At 44.8% G+C, this 19,636-nt stretch overlaps 1 protein-coding gene across 4 annotated transcripts in view; it reads left to right on the top strand.

The window, feature by feature from the left end:
- The window catches only part of LGR6 (leucine rich repeat containing G protein-coupled receptor 6), a 269,354-nt gene that overhangs the window by 143,963 nt on the left and 105,755 nt on the right, over window positions 1–19,636 (top strand). For all 4 annotated transcript variants that reach the window (XM_061631835.1, XM_061631837.1, XM_061631836.1 and 1 more), the window contains one exon: window positions 804–875. In XM_061631835.1, coding sequence (XP_061487819.1) covers window positions 804–875 — 72 coding nt within the window. The remainder of the gene's footprint in view (window positions 1–803; window positions 876–19,636) is intronic.

The following is a 19,636-nucleotide window of genomic DNA, read 5'->3' as shown; positions in this document are numbered from 1 at the left end:
TCAAGCCCCTGATGTCAGGAACTTAATGGGGGAAGGGGGAGACTTGGACAAGCCTTTCCTTCTCTTCCTTTGGGTGGTGCAGGAAGGGAGAGAAGGAAGCCAGTGGGGTTCCCAAGTGCCTGCTGTGGCTGTGCAAAGTGCCAGAAAAAACGCTAGCATTTTTTCTGGCTCTTTTTTCTGGTGCTTCCCACAACAGCAGCAAGTGCTGCCTTCCTTCTTTCCCTTTAGGTGGTGGCGATGGCAGGGGTTAGGGGGACAAAGGAGCAGAAGGAAAAGTGGGAAGCCAGTGAGGTTCACAATGCCTCCTGCTGCTGTGCAAAGCTCCAGAAAGAAGAGCTTCTTGCTCGCATAGCAGCAGCAGGTGCTTGGGAAACCTGCAAGGGATTTTGACAGATGGGTGGGGCTGTCTGTCTGTCAATCACATTATGTCATAATGATGCTACATGATTAAAAGGTGGGCAGCTATGCCCACTTGTTAAATTGGTCTACGAGGCTAATCTCGAAAAAGATCTGGCCCATGGGGCAAAAAAGGTTCTCCACCATGGTATATACCCTACATTGAAGAAGTATTAGCCCTTGACAGATTTACATTTCTGCCTGAGTCCCATAATCCTTATTAGCCTACGTTCCTGTGCTTTCGGGACAAATGGGACTTCAGAATGTAATTTCTAGACCTGTGCAGTTCTGTGCCCTTGTTAATTGAACATTTTGTATCTTGAACAGCATCTTGTTTGGGGGAAATTTATGTATATTCCATTGTGTTGAGGGTTATTTTTGAAAGTTGTCTTTTTTTCTAATTATAGGATGCTGCAGAACAATCAGCTCAGTCGGATCCCAGCAGAAGCTCTGTGGGATCTTCCAAACCTTCAGTCACTGTAAGTTCTAATGGATTGTCACTGCAGGCTGCTGCGGGATCTTTTAAGCAAGTGATTTTCAATAGCTGGGGTGAAATGGGAACATAGGAAGCTACCTTATGCTGCCCCAGATCATTGATCCTTCTAGCTCAGTACTGTCTACACTGAGAGGCAGTGGCTGTCCAAGGTTTCAGACAAGAGTCTCTCTCGGTCCGCTTGGAGATACCAGGGATTGAACCTGGGACCTTCATGTAAAACAGATGCTCTATCATTGAACTATCACCCTTCCCAAAAAAATCCAGCAAAGTTTTTATAGCAACCTTAAGGGCAGGCTTCCAGCCCTCTGAGCAGGGGGTAGAGGAAACAATATGGGACAAAGCATCAGAAGTTTAGAACTGGAAGTGAGTTTCATATGACCACAGATTTCTGGAAGTGCTTAGTAAAAGCTTTTTTGAAGTCTGCCTTATTGCAACACCTCAGTTTTGATTGTCTTTTTATGTCATAAGGCATGGCTATGTCCATGGTTTCCTTTCTTTCTTTGAAAAAGATAATAGTACTGATTAATTTAAGCAAAAGGGAGTTGGAATGGGGGGGGGGAAATCAGATATGGTTGACACTCAGGCATACTTGAGTCTTCCCTGAGACAAGGATCAGAAGTTGGATCACTGTAAGCCTTCATGAACTAGAGCTCAACTCAGCACAATCATCACATGTTATCTTCAGTTTGGAAAGACAAAAAAAAATATTGTAGAATATGAGGCCAAACAGCCATGGGTAGCAGTAGGTATTTCATACAATGGATTAAGGCCTCAGCAAAACACAGCAATTAAGGACACTTCCATCATATAATGGCAAATTCAGGTTGCACAGTTATAATTGTTTGGGAGCTCTTGTGCAACAAACCCACTTTCCCAAAAGATCAGACTTTTTGCCATAAGGAAAGTGATGGGGAAATTGCACTGGAAAGTGTGTGATAATACTTGCTTTGATACATCTAACTTCCCCGCAAACAAATCAGGATGAATGCTCAATATACAGGCCATCTGGAAGTACTTTAAAAGTCAAGAAACACAGCAGAAGAAAACATGCTAAATGGACAGAGTGGTATGGGGAAAGCTAGTCCAACAGATACCAGAGTCTCAAGCCTTGTAGAGCTCTAAACTGTGCTTGGAAATGGAATCCAATGAAGTTATTTTGACAGGGGGGAGAGATGATCCTGCCACCTAGTCTTGGTTAGCAATCTAGCATCTTAATTAAATGCCATTTCCAAAGTGTCATCCAAGGCAGTCCCACATAGAGGGCATTGCAGTAATCCAACCTGGAGATTATATAATTATGGCCACCTTATGTCTCTCTAGGAGGGGTTGCAGTCTCCTTTGATAATCTTTCTTGCTGTACTTATGTAATACCCAAAGAGGCCTAATTTATGTAGTGTGTAAGATACCCTCTGCTCAGTTGGGCCCTTCTTTGTTGAATGTATAATTGTACGATAGGGCTGGCTATTGAGTGATTAAATAACTATCTACCAAAAAGTTACTAAATGTATGTGCATTGGTGAGTAGCCTCATTCCACACAGAATTAGCTGCCTTTCCATGCTGTCTGATGAAGCGTTCTGTGTAACTCAAAATCATGCATACTCTTTTCAAAAGACACAGAGCCAATAAAACCTATTCTCATAGGTATAATGTAGCTTTTTTCCAGGACAAACATGATAAACTGTGGCTTTGGCCATATGGCAGCTTCTTCCAGCAACTGTGGTGCTGAACCAGAAGTGGGTAGAAGGATGCATCAGCCAAAGAGTCTAGTAGGGTTATGCTGCTGTCACTGAGTTGTACTGTGCCACACTGCCCCATGTCACTAATCCTGCTAGGCTTAGCAATGATCATTGTGGAGATTAGTACAGTCCACATGTGGCTTGCTAGTGTCTGACATGCAAACTCTGGGAGCATGTCACTTGCAAAACTCACTGTCTGATAGCACCCTAGAACCGCCGAGTTCTGATGAAATCGCTCAGCCTAGTCTGAGTTATTAGCCTCCATAAGAGGCTAATGGAGAATGCACATGGACAACGGTATTATCTTTGGGATGAATAAACATGATCTTTAGAGGTTTTAAATATAATTTTCATAATGACAGATGCTCTGCCTAGTTCCATGGCAAGTCATTATACAGTGCCATTCATTGTACAATCCCTCTGTGATCCAAACAGCTCTCCTCATAATTTCTTTTTCTCTACACAGCTGTACTGTTGAAACCAACCAATCCAGACGTAGCTGCATTTTAGCTGTGGGACATATGAGCTTTTGCTGTCCCTAAGGAAGGCTGGGCCATGAGGAAACTCAAGGACTGGTTATTATTGTTGTTTGTTTGTTTTTGAGGCACTGAAAGAGATAGGATCCTGTTGCAGAAACTGTCTCCTCAAATCAAATGGTAATATGCACTTATGGATGAAATCCCATTCAGATTCTTATGTGATCTCTCTTTCAAAGCAAGTACATTTTCAATACAAAGGAGGTGATTTTGAACTTTCTCCTCCAATCATGTGGTCTGGACAGCATCCAAGCACATGAAGCATTTACTTTCCTCCTCAACAATTAGTTGTAATGTCTTGGCTGAAATGGAATCATTAGCATTTGCTGTGCGGTGAGATCCTTTCATTTCTTCCACTGAACTGAATTATATAAGTACTATATATACCCTGTACCCTGGAAAGGAGAAACAGTCTGCCATAAGTCTTCAGATTGACACTCTTCAGGTCCTTGTACACTAACATGACTGTAACAGCAATCCTACTTAACTGTTGGTTCTCTCATCTTTGCTTTCATTTGGTTGGCATTGTGGTCGGCATTCTTTGGGGCAGCCAGCTGCAGCTGACTTACAATCTTTGGGAAAGTGCCAGTGTGAAAAGACCTAACTTTGGGAGGATACAACCTGGCGATACACAAAGAGATTCCTGATATGAGAAGAAGATAAATCTTTCTTCTTTTGGAAGTTCAGTAACAACACTGTCCCTTCCCCCCCTTTCACCCAGAGCAGTTCACACTGACCTAGCTTGAGAATCTTTGGCCTTGGTGGCTGGTTGAGTGGCACCATTCAATGACATAGTGTGATAGCAGTAAGGACCAGGGGGTGTGAATGATTTCCATCAATAGAATCCTGGGGTCAGATATCAAAAGTTACCCAATTTAATAGACTAAAGTCTGACCTTCCACTTCTAATGTTATAAATTACATTGGGGCTCATGAATCACACTGCAATGAGATCTGTGGGCTTCATAGACATCTTAGGTGTATGGATGTCAGCCCAAATCCTCACTTTGTGTGTTATGTTGGATGTGAGAATTTAGAAATGAGAGTAAATATCACATTTGCACTCCATCCTTTTTTATAACATCTGTAACAGAAATACGCAAGGTCAAAATTGCCTCCAAATGACCCAGCATGAACTATCCTGAGTCAAATCCCTACCCATGACCTTATGGAGGTGTAACCTATATAATTCACCTATCTACACCACAGATGTTCCACTATTATATAATTTTTTCAAGCCACCATCAGTAATGTAGTGGCAAATTCAGAAGTGCAGGGTCCTTTCATGATAGTCAAAGCCACACCCTCTTCCTCTTTTTCTTTTGCTGCTGGATTAAGAATGAGATCCTTGTCCCCCCCCCCAACAAGAGATGTCCATAGCAGCCGAGCAGCATGAAAGAGGAGAGTGTTAGCTACTGAAAAGAGTCTTCTTAGTGGCTAACTCACCTCCTTTCACTCTGATTGGCTCCAGTCAGCAGGAATGGACAAGGAAGAAGACTCTTCTCAGCAGCTAACTTACTCCCCTTTCATGCTGATTGGTTCATAGGACACTGGAGATTTTTGGAACTCTGCTCCCCAAAAAGTAAGGGGTTGAAGATCCTCTGAGACCCTGGATGACTATACCCCTGGCCACCATACTCATAGGAATTGCTGCCTAGTTGCTGTGGCTGTATCTGTTGAAGAACAATGTTGCACACTACAGCCCCATAGAATTCCATCTGCAGGAATGCATAGGAGACATGAAATGGAGGCAATTTTAATCCAAACTAGTCCACAGAGATATTTTACCTGATAAAAATGAAGTAGCCATCTCATCTTTGTTTACTGCATCCTCCCTACAGAAAGGAGAAACCCCAGCCCCTTTGTGTTTCCCTCTACAATGGTGATTTCTTTCTTACATCCAGATTTAATAGAGAGGGGGGGGACCCTCTTTGGAGATCTCCCTGCCCTCATTAAGTCCCATTAGACTAGTAGTTATTAGGATAAATTAGGGCTGATTTGAGAGAGATGAAAAGTTGTTGAGTAAACTGTTTCCCCCTTAGCAGGCTGCTTTGTGAGTTAGGGCAGATCTGAAGCTAAGCTGATTTCCTCAGATTTCATTGGGGCTGCCAATACTTCTTTATTCAAATTGGCCTTGTGTCAAATACCCTTCTAGTTTTTCTGTATCTTCCCGGAGATGGTCATTTTATAGGAAGAAAGACCAGGTCTGTATTAAGGGCCTCCCCCCCCCCGCACACCATTTAGTATCTATGAGTAATTTTCCACATGTCTTTTATATATTTATTGCCAACCTGGAACATCAATATATCGCTGCAGAGTGGCTTCCAACATTACAAGTTGAGTGGGGATCTGAGTTGCTTATTTGCATTACCTAGAGGCTGTGGTTTCTCCATTTGCCCTATAATGTTCATTTCACAGAACGCTAACTAACCTACTGCCTGGAAATCAGTCAGCACTCCATAAAATATTCCACAGTACTGTAGGTATTAGAAGGCTTGCAGGTTGGGGCCAATGGCAAGTAGATGATTCAGAATTGTACCATACTGCCTTTATTGTTTCTCCATGTGGGGCGGGTGGGGATGGCAGAAATCTAATAATTTGTGCTAAAGGAGGTGTTTGTTTTTATGATACGATAATATATCCAAATTAATAGGGGACCCTTCCAGACCTTTCGGGGGGGGGTTTGCAGGGGTGTTCTTCAGTACAATAATAGTGCATTAGTGATGGGGTTTTTTTACTGGACAGTCCACATTTCATTTCACATTATTAGTTATTCTGTGATGCTTCCCCAATGTTATTGCATTATTGCTGGGGGGGGGGCTCTTGCACTATAGCGGAACAAAAAATAAAGTGGAATGTTTGTATTTTTAAAAGTTGCCATATTTCAGCAGGAAGTTACAAAACATGCACTGACTGAAACATTCGCAGGCACAAACAGTATTGGAAGCAGGGTTGTGTATAACTGCTCCAATACCATTGTGAGCCTAAATCATTATGAATATACAACAAAAGGAATGTCTGGAGAGGCCCAGAGAAAGCAAAGACAAAGTGACTAGAGCCCCTAAGCATGAAATTCATAGAGAATGTATATCCTGCTTCTCTCTTATAACAGATGTTGCTGTACTACAATTTCCATCATCCCTGACCATTGGCCATGCAGGGTGGGTCTGATGGGAGCTGAAGTCCAACAAAATCTGAAGGGCTACAGATTACCTTCCCGTTTTATAATAATGATCCCAAATGAGTAGCCGCCCACGTGGAGCTGCTCTCACTGCAGCTCACCTGGACAAGGTGTGGGATGGGGCAGGGTGCTGGCAAAGTCACACCTGCATGGGTGCACTGGCAGGAGTGCTGGATTGGCTCCACTGGTGGTCGTGTCTTGTCCCAGCCCTGCCCAGGTAAGCTGCATGCTGGGGTCACGAGGGTGGCTTTGCCCCATCACTGCCCCAAACTGTTATGTGTTTAAGGTATGACAGCTACAAGCAGTCTTGTCCAACATCCATGGTAACAGTGTAACTGTTAGTTTAAGTTTGGGCATGGATAAATAATATGCTAATTAGGCTGCCTGGATTTAGAGAGCTTGAATACGACAAGACTAGTTGGGTTTGTAAGAATTACTTAGACAATGTATGTGAAGCATTTTGAAACTTTTTAAAGCACTACAAAAATATTATAGTGCACTATTCTATGATTAGTTTTGTTGTTATATGCCTTCAAGTTAATTATGACTTATGGCGACCCCTATGAATCTTTTTTGGATATGTTCAGGTATTTAGAGGTGGTTTACCATTACCTTCCTTGTCTAAGCCTACGACACAGTCTCCCATCCAAGTACTAACCAGGCCTGACCCTGCTTAGGTTCTGAGATCAGACAAGATTGGGCTTGTTTAGAGTAGTATGGCTGTAGGCCTCTATGATTAGTAGTAGGGATTTATTATTGGAAGGGCCAATAGACACGTTTGATTTAGATCCACTTAAATTTTCTCTGGCTTCATATCAGAATGGTTCATCAGTATCTAAACTCCCACATAGTTGATGTTCCACCCTGGCAAACAAATCCTCATTTGGGCCTGCTTTTTAGATATTATGATATTTTATGCATCAGATTGTGTTCCATATATGATAAGAACAGCTCTTGCCATTTCTGGAAGAACCAGTGAGGAGGAGTTGTTGTTGATTATGATGATCAAATAAACATACATTGTAGGTAGCCAGCCATGCCGGGCCATTTGAAAAAAACCCCAAAGCTGCCTTTAGGGGGAACCAATCAAAATGTCACATTTTGCTTTGAACAAGCTACTCTACACTGGCAGGAGTGATCAGTAGTGTCCCTGATAGCAGAGACTATGGATGTGCTAGAATTCTGCCCAATTTGGATTTGCTACCAAATTTTCCATTAATTTGCTTAGTCTCTATGGTTACAGATCAAAATTTTATGTAGTGATTTTCCGTTACTATTTTTGAAAAGTCTGCCTCGAAATATAAATATTAAGAACAATAATTTTATCAATATTTCCTTTCAAATATTGATATTTCCTTTCAAAATATCAATATTAATATCAATATATATTTTGCGAGGGGAAAACCTGGATTGGTAAAAGCTGCAGCTAGCAGAGAACGAACTCGAATCATTAGGTTGATGGAATACTTTCGAACTGGCACCGGCCAAAGAATCCCTTCCCTAGCAGAGACTCAACATCATGAGCAAGCAAACTTCAGGCTAGAACACACATCTTGCTGCAAGATGTCTTAAATGTTGTACTGCTGCTTCCTATCCTATCTGGTTCTGAGGCACTTGCTAACACCTCTGACAATCAGTACCACAAATTAGCAGCAGCCCCTGTTAATACAACTTCTACTCCAGCTTTTGCCAACTGATGCCCTCCATATATTTTGGACTACATCTCCGTGCTGGCTGGAGAGCACCAGCTTGGCAAAAGCTGTTGTATTCTGAAGTGAGTCTGTCAGAAAGCCTGAGGAAGCAGCAGCAGAAAGACAATAAGGTCATAGGAAGGGAGGGGGGGAGAAAAAATGAATTTGAAGCACTCATTTGTGCAATCCTCCTCTTTCCTACTGAGTAACATTTCTTCTGCATTCAGCTGAGGGTCATCTGCAGTCTGAACAAAATGAAAGGATTTGAAGAGGCACATCTACACCTGATGGTAAAGTCTTTAAACTACATGTTGGATGCCAGTCCTTATTCCTTGGCAAAGTGTCTATCTACCAGTAGTTTTATAGGTGTGGTAACAGCATACTGTGAGCATTGCAGAAGAGTCGTGTGTCAGGCTAATTAACAACTTTGTGGTTACAACAAGCTCTTACCTAAAGCAGATGGGTACACTCTGTGTTTCTCTGCCAGCCAAGAGCAAGCCAAAAACTTTCAAAGCAAGCAAGTGCTACAAGTTATAATTATTGCATTTTCAGTAACAGCGAGAAAAAGAAGAGAATCTGATTGGATTAAAAGATCAGACAAAACTCTTGGAGTTTATCTTTTAAATGAAAATAAATGGTGGTGAAAGCAGTTTGGATTTTCAGTAGCTTCCCTACAAATGCACATCCCAGAGAGATGCTTGGAATGTGATTTCATTTGCCGTTTACAACTATTAGAACTGTCAGACAAAGATTTCCTAATTGCATGTAGTCCGTTAACGGGCCATGTGAACTTAACTGTTAACTGTCCATGTTGAAAGACAGTTCTCGCTGTTGGGTTTTGGCATTCTTTGCTCACACAAATTCATAGTTTGGAGCACAGTACTTCCAAATGCATCTTTGCCTGGATTTTGTTTTCACATTGCAGGAATGGTTTGTACTTGGTAAGAAGGATGCTGTTTTTTATGCCAGATTTGGGCCTGGCAAGGCAGCCCTAATTCTCTGAAGTGGCTAATTTATTAGGCATTTAGTGTAGAATTGCTATGCCTCATTCATTCACATTTTACCGAGGGGAGAGGCCATTTGTAATTCTCACATGTTTTCCTATTGTTTTCACTGCCCTTTTTCTTGCCGCAGAAAGGCCAACTTTTTTGAGGAGGACATATTTTTAAAGAGGTGTGGGTTTGATACTGGCAGTGCCATGTCAGCTTTTCTGGCCACTTATTGCCTGTACAGATTGCTCTAGCCATTTCGTTTTCTATGATCTGTCTCTCCTCTCTAGGAATCAACTCTATCACTTTAATTCTTCCCTTTCCCAATAGCACCCTCCTAAATTGCAGTGTGTGGAGGGCAATTATGATCGGGGGGGGGTTCAGTGAAGGGATAAGGAAGCATTTAATCTGTCCCAAACGCACACACCACAGTCCCAATGAAAATTGTCCTGCCTCCCCAACCTTTGTGGCTGGGAAAAGGAGGACTGCTCACCTGGCTGTGCAGTGTTATTTGGATTCCAGAAACAGGAACATAGGAAGTTGCCTTACACTGAGCCAAACCATTCATCCAGCTTAGTATTATCTGCACTGACTGGCAGCAGCATTCCAGAGTTTCAGATTGGGGTCACTCCCAGCAATACCAAGGGCTGAACCTGGAACCTTCTGCATGCAAAGCAGGTGGTCTACCACTGAGCTACGGCCCTTCCTCATTCTGGAAGTAGGGTTGCTATTCCACTTTCAGCTTAAAACAGAACAGCAATGATTGGGTGTTTCTAAATTGTCCATGACTGGAAGCACCCCTGTTTTTCTTCTAGCTTTTGCAGTCTGCTATGTGGCATTACTTCAGGTGTTTGGCAGATTCTGAAGGCCTCTTCAGAAGTCAACCTGGGATCTTTCAGTCACCCTTTCCGGAGCATGGTGTCTCTGATACTTAAGACAATTTGGTCTTTCACAGATATCACCAATTCTTATTACTCTTGTCATGTTTATTTTTACATGTTATATCATGGCAGCTTCTTGTTTTACAGTAAATAAACTACTTCTACTACTTCACTAATGTTATGCACCTGAAAATGTAATGCATGGCATGGCCCTCAGACTTGAAAGATCTGAATTCATCTGTCACCTCTGTCATGGACTCACTGGACAATACTGGATGCTTAATATATCTTGAGGGTCAGTTCTCCATATGTGAAACTGGAATCTTAATAGATTTACCACATGACATTGTTAGATAATGGAGATCACAAAACACTTTGCACATTATGTGGGGTAGGAGGGAGGAGCTCTAGTGGAGTAAGAAGAGATGACAGGCTTATGGGAGGCAGATGTCTCAGCTATCACCAATTCTACACAGAAGGACAGACTCCTGTCCTGAATGCTTTCCTATGAAGCTTTTGCTACACACAGATAAGGAAGGAGAAATAAGACAGGAACTCACAAGGATTAAAGGGAGCGGGCATGTCCTGCAATGCCCTGCACTGAAAGGAGAGTCAGGGAGATGGGGAAGAACAAAGGGTGTTAGCCGATGCCCATCCCTCCATCTGACACCATCTGACATAGTATGGACAATAGCCAGCAGTCTTCTCCCCCACATATTAAATGTAATGTAATCACAGCAACCTTTGGGAAGGTGAGAAACAGGAATCCTTTGGCTGCTGAGGTATTACATGATTGTAACATAATTGCTGTCAATGGGAGTTCTTTAATATCTATGTTGTTATCTGAAATTATGTTCAGTTCTTTTGATAAGCCCAAAATAACTTCCCTTAAGTATCCAAAGTAAGTAAAACCCATGCATTGGTATATTCAAGACTGAATGACCGCAATGTGCTCCATGTGGGGCTGCCCTTGGGCCTGGTCTGAAAGCTCTAGCTGGTGCAAAATGCAGTGGGTAGACTGCTGTTGTGGCAGATGGTTGAGAGCATGTGACACCTCTACTAAAACATCTGCACTGGCTGCACATATCCTACCAGATCAGGTTCCAAGACCTCATATTAATAATATACAAAGTCCTGAACAATTTGAGTCCAGGATACCTTAAGTACACCTGAGCCCTTCTATTCCCACCCAGTCACTGAGATCATGCAGAGGAGCGCTGTCAGTTGTCCTCCATTTTACAGAGGCCCACCTAGCCCCAACCAAAAGTCGAGCATTTAGTGTTGCTGGTCCCGTGCTGTGGAACACTCTTCCTGCAGAGATTTGGCAGACACTCTCGCTTTTGACTTTCAGATGTCTCTTTAAGACCTTTTTTTGTGCGGACAAACTTATGCAGCTATTTAAAAAATACTTTTTGACTAGCCGGCCATTTTAATGGTTGTTTTTTATTGCTTCTAAATGTTTTATGTTGCTGTACACTGCCTTGATGTTTTGTGAGAGGGTGGTATATAAATACTTTTATAAATAATTCATCCATAATAAGGCTCCAAGTGAAGTTAACATTTCAGTAGGAATTGTACCGTCCTTTATCTGCACTGGGAAGGATGGTGGGTACTTTGTGTTTTCATATACTCTTACTCCTATATATTTATCTGTCTTGGACATCATCTTGCTCAGATATGGATTGGGGGAAAGAGACGCCAAAGGGAGGGCTATGTGTGAAACACATACTAATGTGAAATGTAGAAATGCATTTTAAACTATCAATGTTTGAGGCTAGCTCTCAAGGTCAAACTACTTTTGGGGTAAATATTGCCTGCCCCAATGAACTTGTCTACATCACACACCGCAGGCAGGCTTCTGCTAATGACATCACCTTTCTCTCCCATACAGGATAGGATGCATTTCACTTAACCAGGCAAGCAATTAGAAATTGGGAGCTTGCCCAAAATCGTGGATGAGTGACTCTAAGTGTATCGTGGAGGTGAAATGCAAAACACATATTTCTGTCCTGTAACCGACAAAACATGTTTTATGGCTGACTGAAGTAAGAAATCTTAAGTTATAATTTGAGAAGGAAAAGAAAATGAGATGCATCCCATTTCCATGATGATCTTGGACTGTTCACTGGCCCATTGTCTAATATAATATGAGTAAAGACCAGTATAAGCCCAATAGTCTGGAAATGCTACATTGCATACCAATTTTTCACATAATTTGTGAAAGTATCCTGGACTTTTACCAAGGCTGAAGTCAAAATATAAATCATATAATATAAATATAGAAATCAAATATAAATAAGTAAATAAGAGAAACCTCTGTATGGGTTTAATTTTACATGCGGAAGCCTGCTTTGGCATTAAGCAATGTATGCATTAATATAGAATAAGTGTACACCAGGGCAGCACCAATTTCTTCCTCTGACTGCAGCTTCCCAAGCTACAGTGAAGGCCTCCCCAGAGAAGTCCCTGATTTCTTGGAATAGAGAGGGAAGCAGCAATAAATGGTGCCTTAAAAGCTTCCTTTTACTTAGCAGGGGCAGCCCATCCATATAGGTGAACTAGGCAGTCACCTAGGGTGCCAAGTTAAGGGATGCGCTAATTAGACACTAAGCACAAATTAGAACTGAGAGAACAGTTCTAGTTGGACAGGGCCAGCAGAGAAGAGAGAATAGCTCTAACGGGACACTATCAACAGGAGAGCATGTGGATTCCAATACAATACAAGGAGAGAAGAGGGGTGGAGATAGCAAGTGAGCAGCTGTACCTTTGCCTCAGTGGAAGAATGAAGGTAGTTATTGTGGGAGAAGTAAAAAATGGAGGATCTAGGCCATGGCCTGGAGGAGGAAGGAAAAAAATGAAACACTCAGTGCCTATGAGGAATGGAGAGGGGGTGCATATGGGCATGGGTGGTGCATTTTATTTAGAGGTGATTTGAGGAGATGACTTGCCTTCCGTGAAATGGATGCTATGTTGAAGCAGAAAAATTAAACAGAATATAGGGGCAAAATGTTTCCCGGTTTACCAAAACTCTCAGCAAAGAACTGCCCTTGGTGTTTGGGGGTGGGGGCACCAATTTCATGGTTCGCCGAGGGCACTATTTGCTGGTAGCTAGTCTAGGGCCACCCTGATACCTAGGATATCCTTGTGTAGCCTTTGTAGCCCAGTTCAAGTGTACTTGTATTTACTTTCAACAATTGTGCTACATTTACATAACTGAGGTTCCTCATAATTATCTCCAAGTACAAATAGGAAGAGAGAAGATTGTGTCAATGTGCAATGTTTCAGACTAAACATTTTGAACATTGCTTGCCTAGATAGAAATGGGCAACTATCAATTTATCTGCATGTGCTTAAGCCAGTTAAAAAGAGGCAAATGCAAAAGAAGCCATTGTTGTAACCTGCTGTTTCCCCTTGTCATCCCATATTGCAAACTGATTCTAACACTGATTTGAAAGAAGAAGAAAGACAGCTGAAGTTGCCCAGATAAATGTTGTTCTTCAACATACTGACTTCTGTTACTCGGCTGTGTGCAAAGAATCAGTGGCGTATCTCAAGCCATAGAACTAGTGCACCACCCTCCTCATGTCTTTAAGAGAAACACTTTGGAAGAGAGTAAAGACTTCTATAAAAAAATTAAACCCATGAATAGGGCAATTATCATCATCATCATTATTGCTGAAGATTAAAATGTAAGGAGTGACTTCTTGGAAGTGGTGGGGACAATTGCTTTGATGTTGACAAAGAAGAAGCCTTCCCCACTAGACAAGGCAGTTGCAAGCATATCTATTCTGATGACTGATGGAAGGAAGGAAAGGAATCACTTTGGAATTAGCATAGCCTGAGAGCATGTTCCAGCTTTCATAGGCCACCTTTGATCTGTTTGAAATGTGACAGCTCATTGTAAGGACAATATTGCTCCATATAAATCATTTTTGATAGAATGTGCTTTTGCTTTTTTGAAAAAAAACACCACCCCTCTTCCACTGAATGTTTAAAGGATAAAAGGCAACAGAAACAGACTGGGGTGTTTAACATCAACTTATAATTTATTGGCATGGATCTGATTTTGTGGCTAAGCCACATTAAGTATTGTTAAGGTAATTTATGAGGCATATGCTTTTCCTGGAGCACAAGAAAAGTAAGCCTTCTGGCTAGTTGAAAAGAAGCCATCAAGTAATTGTGAATTTCAGACATCCAGAGAAATCCGCAAACAAGCAAAGCAGCCTTCCTTGGGGAAGGGTCATAGCTCAGTGGTAGAGCATCTGCTTTGCATGCAGAAGGTCTCAGATTCAGTATCTTCAGGTATAGCTGACAGAAACCCTGGAGAGCCACTGCCAAGTAATGTAGACAATACTGAGCTAGACAGACCAACGGTCTGACTAAGTGTAATGTAACTTTCTACGTTCTTATGTTTCTGTGTTCTGTGTTCCAATCAGTATGGTGGCCATTGGCTAAATGAAGGCCCCAAACCTGACTGGAAGCCACTCTGTACCTTGGAACCTGTGCCCCATAATTTCAGATGTGTAGTATTGTGCTGTGGTTACCGTTTGAGAGGAGAAAGTATTACTACAAGCTTTGCACTTGTCTGAATAGTGAAAAATCCCAGGGGCAGTGCCATTTAGCTTCTTTTTGATGGAGAGATCACTGGAGACTTATGCCATTTTGTAATATTTAGGCTGTGTACACTACACACTTACCTGTTTGGAGCACATAGTTTATCTGAATGCAAATCATTCATAGATTACATGTACATGACATTTTATTCTAGAATCAACGGAGGTTGAGTTCTTTTTTTTCCCTATCTAGTCCACATAGTCTAGACCTGTTGCATATATTTTGCTCCTGAAAAGCACTTCTTGACACTGGTTTTATTCTGAAAATAAAGGCTCAATGCAGATTGATTGCATTACCCCACAGTTTGTGCATTTGAAAATAGTTGTAGGTGGTCCCAGCAGTGTGTGTGTGGGGGGGTATGCACATCTGCCCAGTGATGTTGTGGGTGTGTTGAGCCCAGGGGTGACAGACCCAGCGTCCTTCCCAAGGAAGGAGGGGGAAGGCATGAGTTTCAGAAGCCTCAGCCGTTAAGGAGCATGGATGATCCAGCTGTTGTTGAGTCTAACCCCGACCTTGGGAAAGAGAGCGAGTCGCCCACCCCACCAGTTCCCATGGCTGGTCCTGCCCCTCAATGGGACAGCGCTCAGCCCCCCAGCACTCCCACGGGACTGTTGGAGGATGCTCCTGAGAGAGCAGACACTCCTCCTTCACCAAGCAGTATCTTAGAAACGCCCGACGCTTCCCCGCCCTCCGCTCTACCGCCTGCCGATCAGGAACCTGTGCTTTCCGATGAGCCTTTGGAGGCTCACCCCCCCCTCACCGCGCTCACAACGTCGAGAGAAGCGGACTGGGCAGAAGGGGGCGTGTGTGCGACGGAGTGAGAGGTTACGCCCCAAGACCTCTCCTATTTGAGGCTACCGCACCCAGAAGTGGGCGCTGAGTCAACTTTCTTCACAAGTTGCAGAACATGTCTAGAGTGCAGTTAGGGATTGAAGTGAGTTAGCATAGGGGTTTCTATAAGGCACACAGCCTTTGATGTATCCATTATTTTAATAAAATAAGAATTGATTGCACCCTCGTCTCCGACTAGTGGTTCTCGCTCTGAACTGGACAGTTTGACTTAGCCACAATCCTTCGTCGCCTCCCTTCCCATGACGGATACCATGGATACGAATGGGGCAGCTGGGGGAATCCCAGTCACCATGGAAACCTTGTATGCCAGCCTCCAGAACCTCAGGATGGCCATGCGGGCTCTGCAAGCTGATAGCCAGAACCTCTGAGCCACCACTCAAGCCCTGCAGACCGATAACCAGAACCTTCGAGCCCTGATTGCCCAGATCCAAGCCGCACCACCTGGGGTGGCGGCGGTCCCGGTCAAGTCTCCAGTGGGGCTGCCTGCCCGCTACGGGGCCCAGAGCGACCAGTTTGCTACATTTCTGGCTCAATGTGAACTGTATATTCACGTGCGCCAAGCCGAGTTCCCGACAGATGATGCCAAGGTGGCATTCCTCATTAGCCTCCTGGAAGGAGAGGCTGCGAAGTGGGCCACCCCGTTCTTGATTCATAATGACCCGGTACTGGGACAGTTTGATGCCTTTAAGAATGTGATGTCCGAGATGTTTCGTGACCTGCAGAGGAAGGAGACGGTGGCCTGCAAAGTGGGAACCCTGAAGCAGGGAAGGGGCACAGTGGGGGCGTACACCAACGCCTTTCATGTCTTGTCCCAGGAAACAGATTACAATGACCCAGCCTTGATGTATTTCTACAGGAACGGCCTTAGTTCTGAAGTTTTGGATGAACTGGTGCACTCCACGCCCCCGGACACCCTGAGCGGCCTGATCCAGCTGTGTATGCAAATCGATAGCCGTCTTGAAGGGAGGAAGTTGGAACGGCGAATAGAGACCCCTCACGCTCAGGCACATACCCCCCTTCCACGTGTGCGCCCTCCGCCCAGCGTGGGAGCCCTGGTTCCCTCGGGGGAAGAGCCCATGCAGATTGGGGGGGGCTACGCCACGCTTAACCAAAGAAGAGAGGGAGAAGAGCAGGAGAGAAGGGTCCTGTCTGTACTGCGAAAAATTAGGCCACCTGGCCTGAGGGTGCCCAGCCAAGGCCAGGAAGACCCAGCCGCCAGGAAACTACACATCCCAGCTCTCGTAGAGGCCGTAGAGTTGGGGGGCAGAGAAGATTATAGGCCTCAACAATGACCCCTCCCATCCCAGGGCACTCTACTGTTGCCTATCCAAGTCACCCTGCCCTTGGGGCAGAGTTTCCAGGCCAAGGCGATGATTGACAGTGGAGCATCCTCCTGTTTCATGGAGCTTGATTTAGTGCAAAAGCATGCCATCCCTACCCGAGGACTGGAGCAGCCGTTGGCAGTGGAGACCATAGATGACCGGCCCCTGAAGGCCGGCAGAGTGACCAAGGCAACGGAGAGGTTGGAGGTGGAAGTCCCGGGGCATCAGGAAGGACTGTCGTTCTACGTGGCGTCCTTACCTCATTTTCCAGTGGTCCTGGGAATGCCATGGCTGGTTCAACACAACCCCACCATTTTCTGGGATGAAGCAGTGGTGGTCTTTGCCTCCAAATACTGCCATCAACATTGCCAGCCCTTGGAAGATCCAGAGTTGCTGACGGAAGTGCCTACCCTGCCCTCAGAGGAACCAGAGTTGCTGGCAGGAGTGCCTGCCCAAGCGGGAATACCCTTACCCGCTAAGTATGAGGAGTTCTGGGATGTATTTGACAAGAAGGAAGCAGAGCATCTAGCCCCTCACCGGCCTTATGACTGTGCCATCAACCTGTTGTGGGGGGCACACATCCCCGCCAGATGGATTTACTCCCTGTAAGAGCAGGAGCTGGTGGCATTGAGGGAGTTCCTAGACACTAATCTGAGGAAAGGCTTCATCCGTCCCTCACAGTCCCTGGCTGGGGCGCCGTTGTTGTTCATCAAGAAGAAAGGGGGTGAGTTACGTCCGTGTAATGATTATAGAGCTCTCAATCAAATCACGATCCCCAATAGTTATCCCTTGCCTCTCATCAGGGAGCTGCTGGAGCGGATGTGATCTGCCAAAGTCTTTACAAAATTGGACTTGAGGGGGGCTTATAATTTGGTGCGAATAAAGGAAGGGTATGAGTGGATGACCGCATTCAAGACCCGCTATGGTCACTATGAGTACCTAGTGATGCCCTACGGATTGTCGGAGGGCCTGGAGTCTTCCAGAATTTTATGAATGACATTTTCAGGGACTTTGTGGACCGGCTCATGGTGGTTTATCTGGATGATATCCTGATATACTTGGACTCTCAGGAGGAACATGAAGGCCATGTGTGCGCAGTGCTGCAGAAGCTGCGAGAGCACCACCTTTACGCAAAGTTGGAGAAATGTGGGATCGATCTAACCAACATAGACTTCCTAGGGTATCGCATTTCCCCAGAGGGGGTGGAGATGGACCCCGAGAAGGTCCGTTGTGTTCTCACTTGGCAACCCCCTAAGACGAAAAAGGACTTGCAACGCTTTTTGAGGTTTGCTAATTATTACCACCGTTTCATAGCCAATTACTCGAAGGAGACAGCGCCTCTCACTGACTGCCTAAACGGCGCAGGACCTTTCCAGTGGACGGAAGATGCTCAGGAAGCCTTTGAAAGACTTAAGCAGAGGTTTGTGTCGGAGCCCATCCTGCAACATGTGGACCCCATGCTCCATTTTCTGCTGGAGTCGGATGCGTCGGACGTAGCCATTGGGGGAGTCCTTTTACAACTGGCGCCGAGAGGCGGAGGGCTGAGACCCTGTGCTTATTTCTCACTGAAGTTAACCGATGCTGAGCAAAATTACACTGTGTGGGAAAAGGAGCTGTTGGCCATCAAAGATGCCTTTGAGGCCTGGCGACACCATCTGGAGGGGGCGCAGCACGAGATTGAGGTGCACACAGACCATCGCAACCTGGAAAGCCTTCACACCGCACGAAAACTCAACCAGAGGCAAGTATGATGGGCCCAGTTCTTCACACGCTTCCATTTCAAAATCCACTATGTTCCTCAAGCTCAGAATAAGAGGGCCGACACCCTCTCTCGCAAACCGGAGTACCTGGGAAACCCCACCCCGAGGCCACTGCAGTGCATTATTCCCCCTGAGAAGGGCGTAGTGGAGGCATGCCAAAACTTGTGCGAGAGGGACTTGCACGAGGCTCAAAAGCAAGACCCGTTCATCAAGGCAAGATTAACTGCCTTAGCTACACAGCCCAAAGTAGCACCAGATGAGTATACTTGGAAAGGAGACATGCTGTACCATAAAGAAGCCGTCTACGTGCCTCCAGGGGACTTGAGAGCCCGAGTACTGAGTCAGTGCCATGACTCCCCCATGGCAGGACATTTTGGAGTATTTAAGACTATGCAATCTGTAACCAGGGAATTCTGGTGGCCTAAGGTGAAGAAAGACGTGGAGCACTATGTGAGACCCTGTCCCATTTGCATGAGAGCTAAACATGCCACTGGACGACCGCAGGGGCTATTGGAACCCCTCCCCACTCCACAGGGACCCTGGCGAATGGTCACTATGGATTTTATTACAGACCTCCCTTCCTCTCAAGGGAAAACCACCATTCTTGTAGTGGTGGATACCTTCACGAAAATGGCACACTTCATTCCATGTTCTGGGCTCCCAAATGCTCAAGACACCGCCAAATTGTATGTACAACAGATATACCGGTTGCATGGCCTGCCAGACAGCTTGGTCTCGGACCAAGGAACCCAATTTACAGCCCGTTTCTGGCAAGCTTTGTGGCATTTGTTACAAAGTGAACTAAGACTGTTGTCTGCGCATCACCCCCAAACAGATGGGCAGTCGGAAAGGGTGAATGCTGTTTTGGAGCAGTATTTACGGTGCTACATGGGGTACCAGCAAGATAATTGGATGTCCTATTTGCCTCTAGCTGAATTTGCCTATAATAATGCAGTGCATTCGCACACGCAACAGACCCTTTTCTTTGCTAACCTAGGATATCATCCCAGAGCTTTTCCAAACCCCCAACACAATCCCTCTGTCCCAGCAGCTGAGGAATTTATGCAGGAACTTCAAGCCATGCAGCAGTTGCTAAAAGAGCAGTTGGAGAATGCCAAGGCAGCTTATAAGCGAGCTGCAGACCAGCATCGGCAAGAGGGTCCCACCATCCAGGTGGGAGAC

This window comes from Rhineura floridana, chromosome 6 (genome assembly GCF_030035675.1).
Source record: "Rhineura floridana isolate rRhiFlo1 chromosome 6, rRhiFlo1.hap2, whole genome shotgun sequence".
Taxonomy (NCBI): Eukaryota; Metazoa; Chordata; class Lepidosauria; order Squamata; family Rhineuridae; genus Rhineura; species Rhineura floridana.
This window is presented reverse-complemented; position numbering and strand designations above follow the sequence as displayed.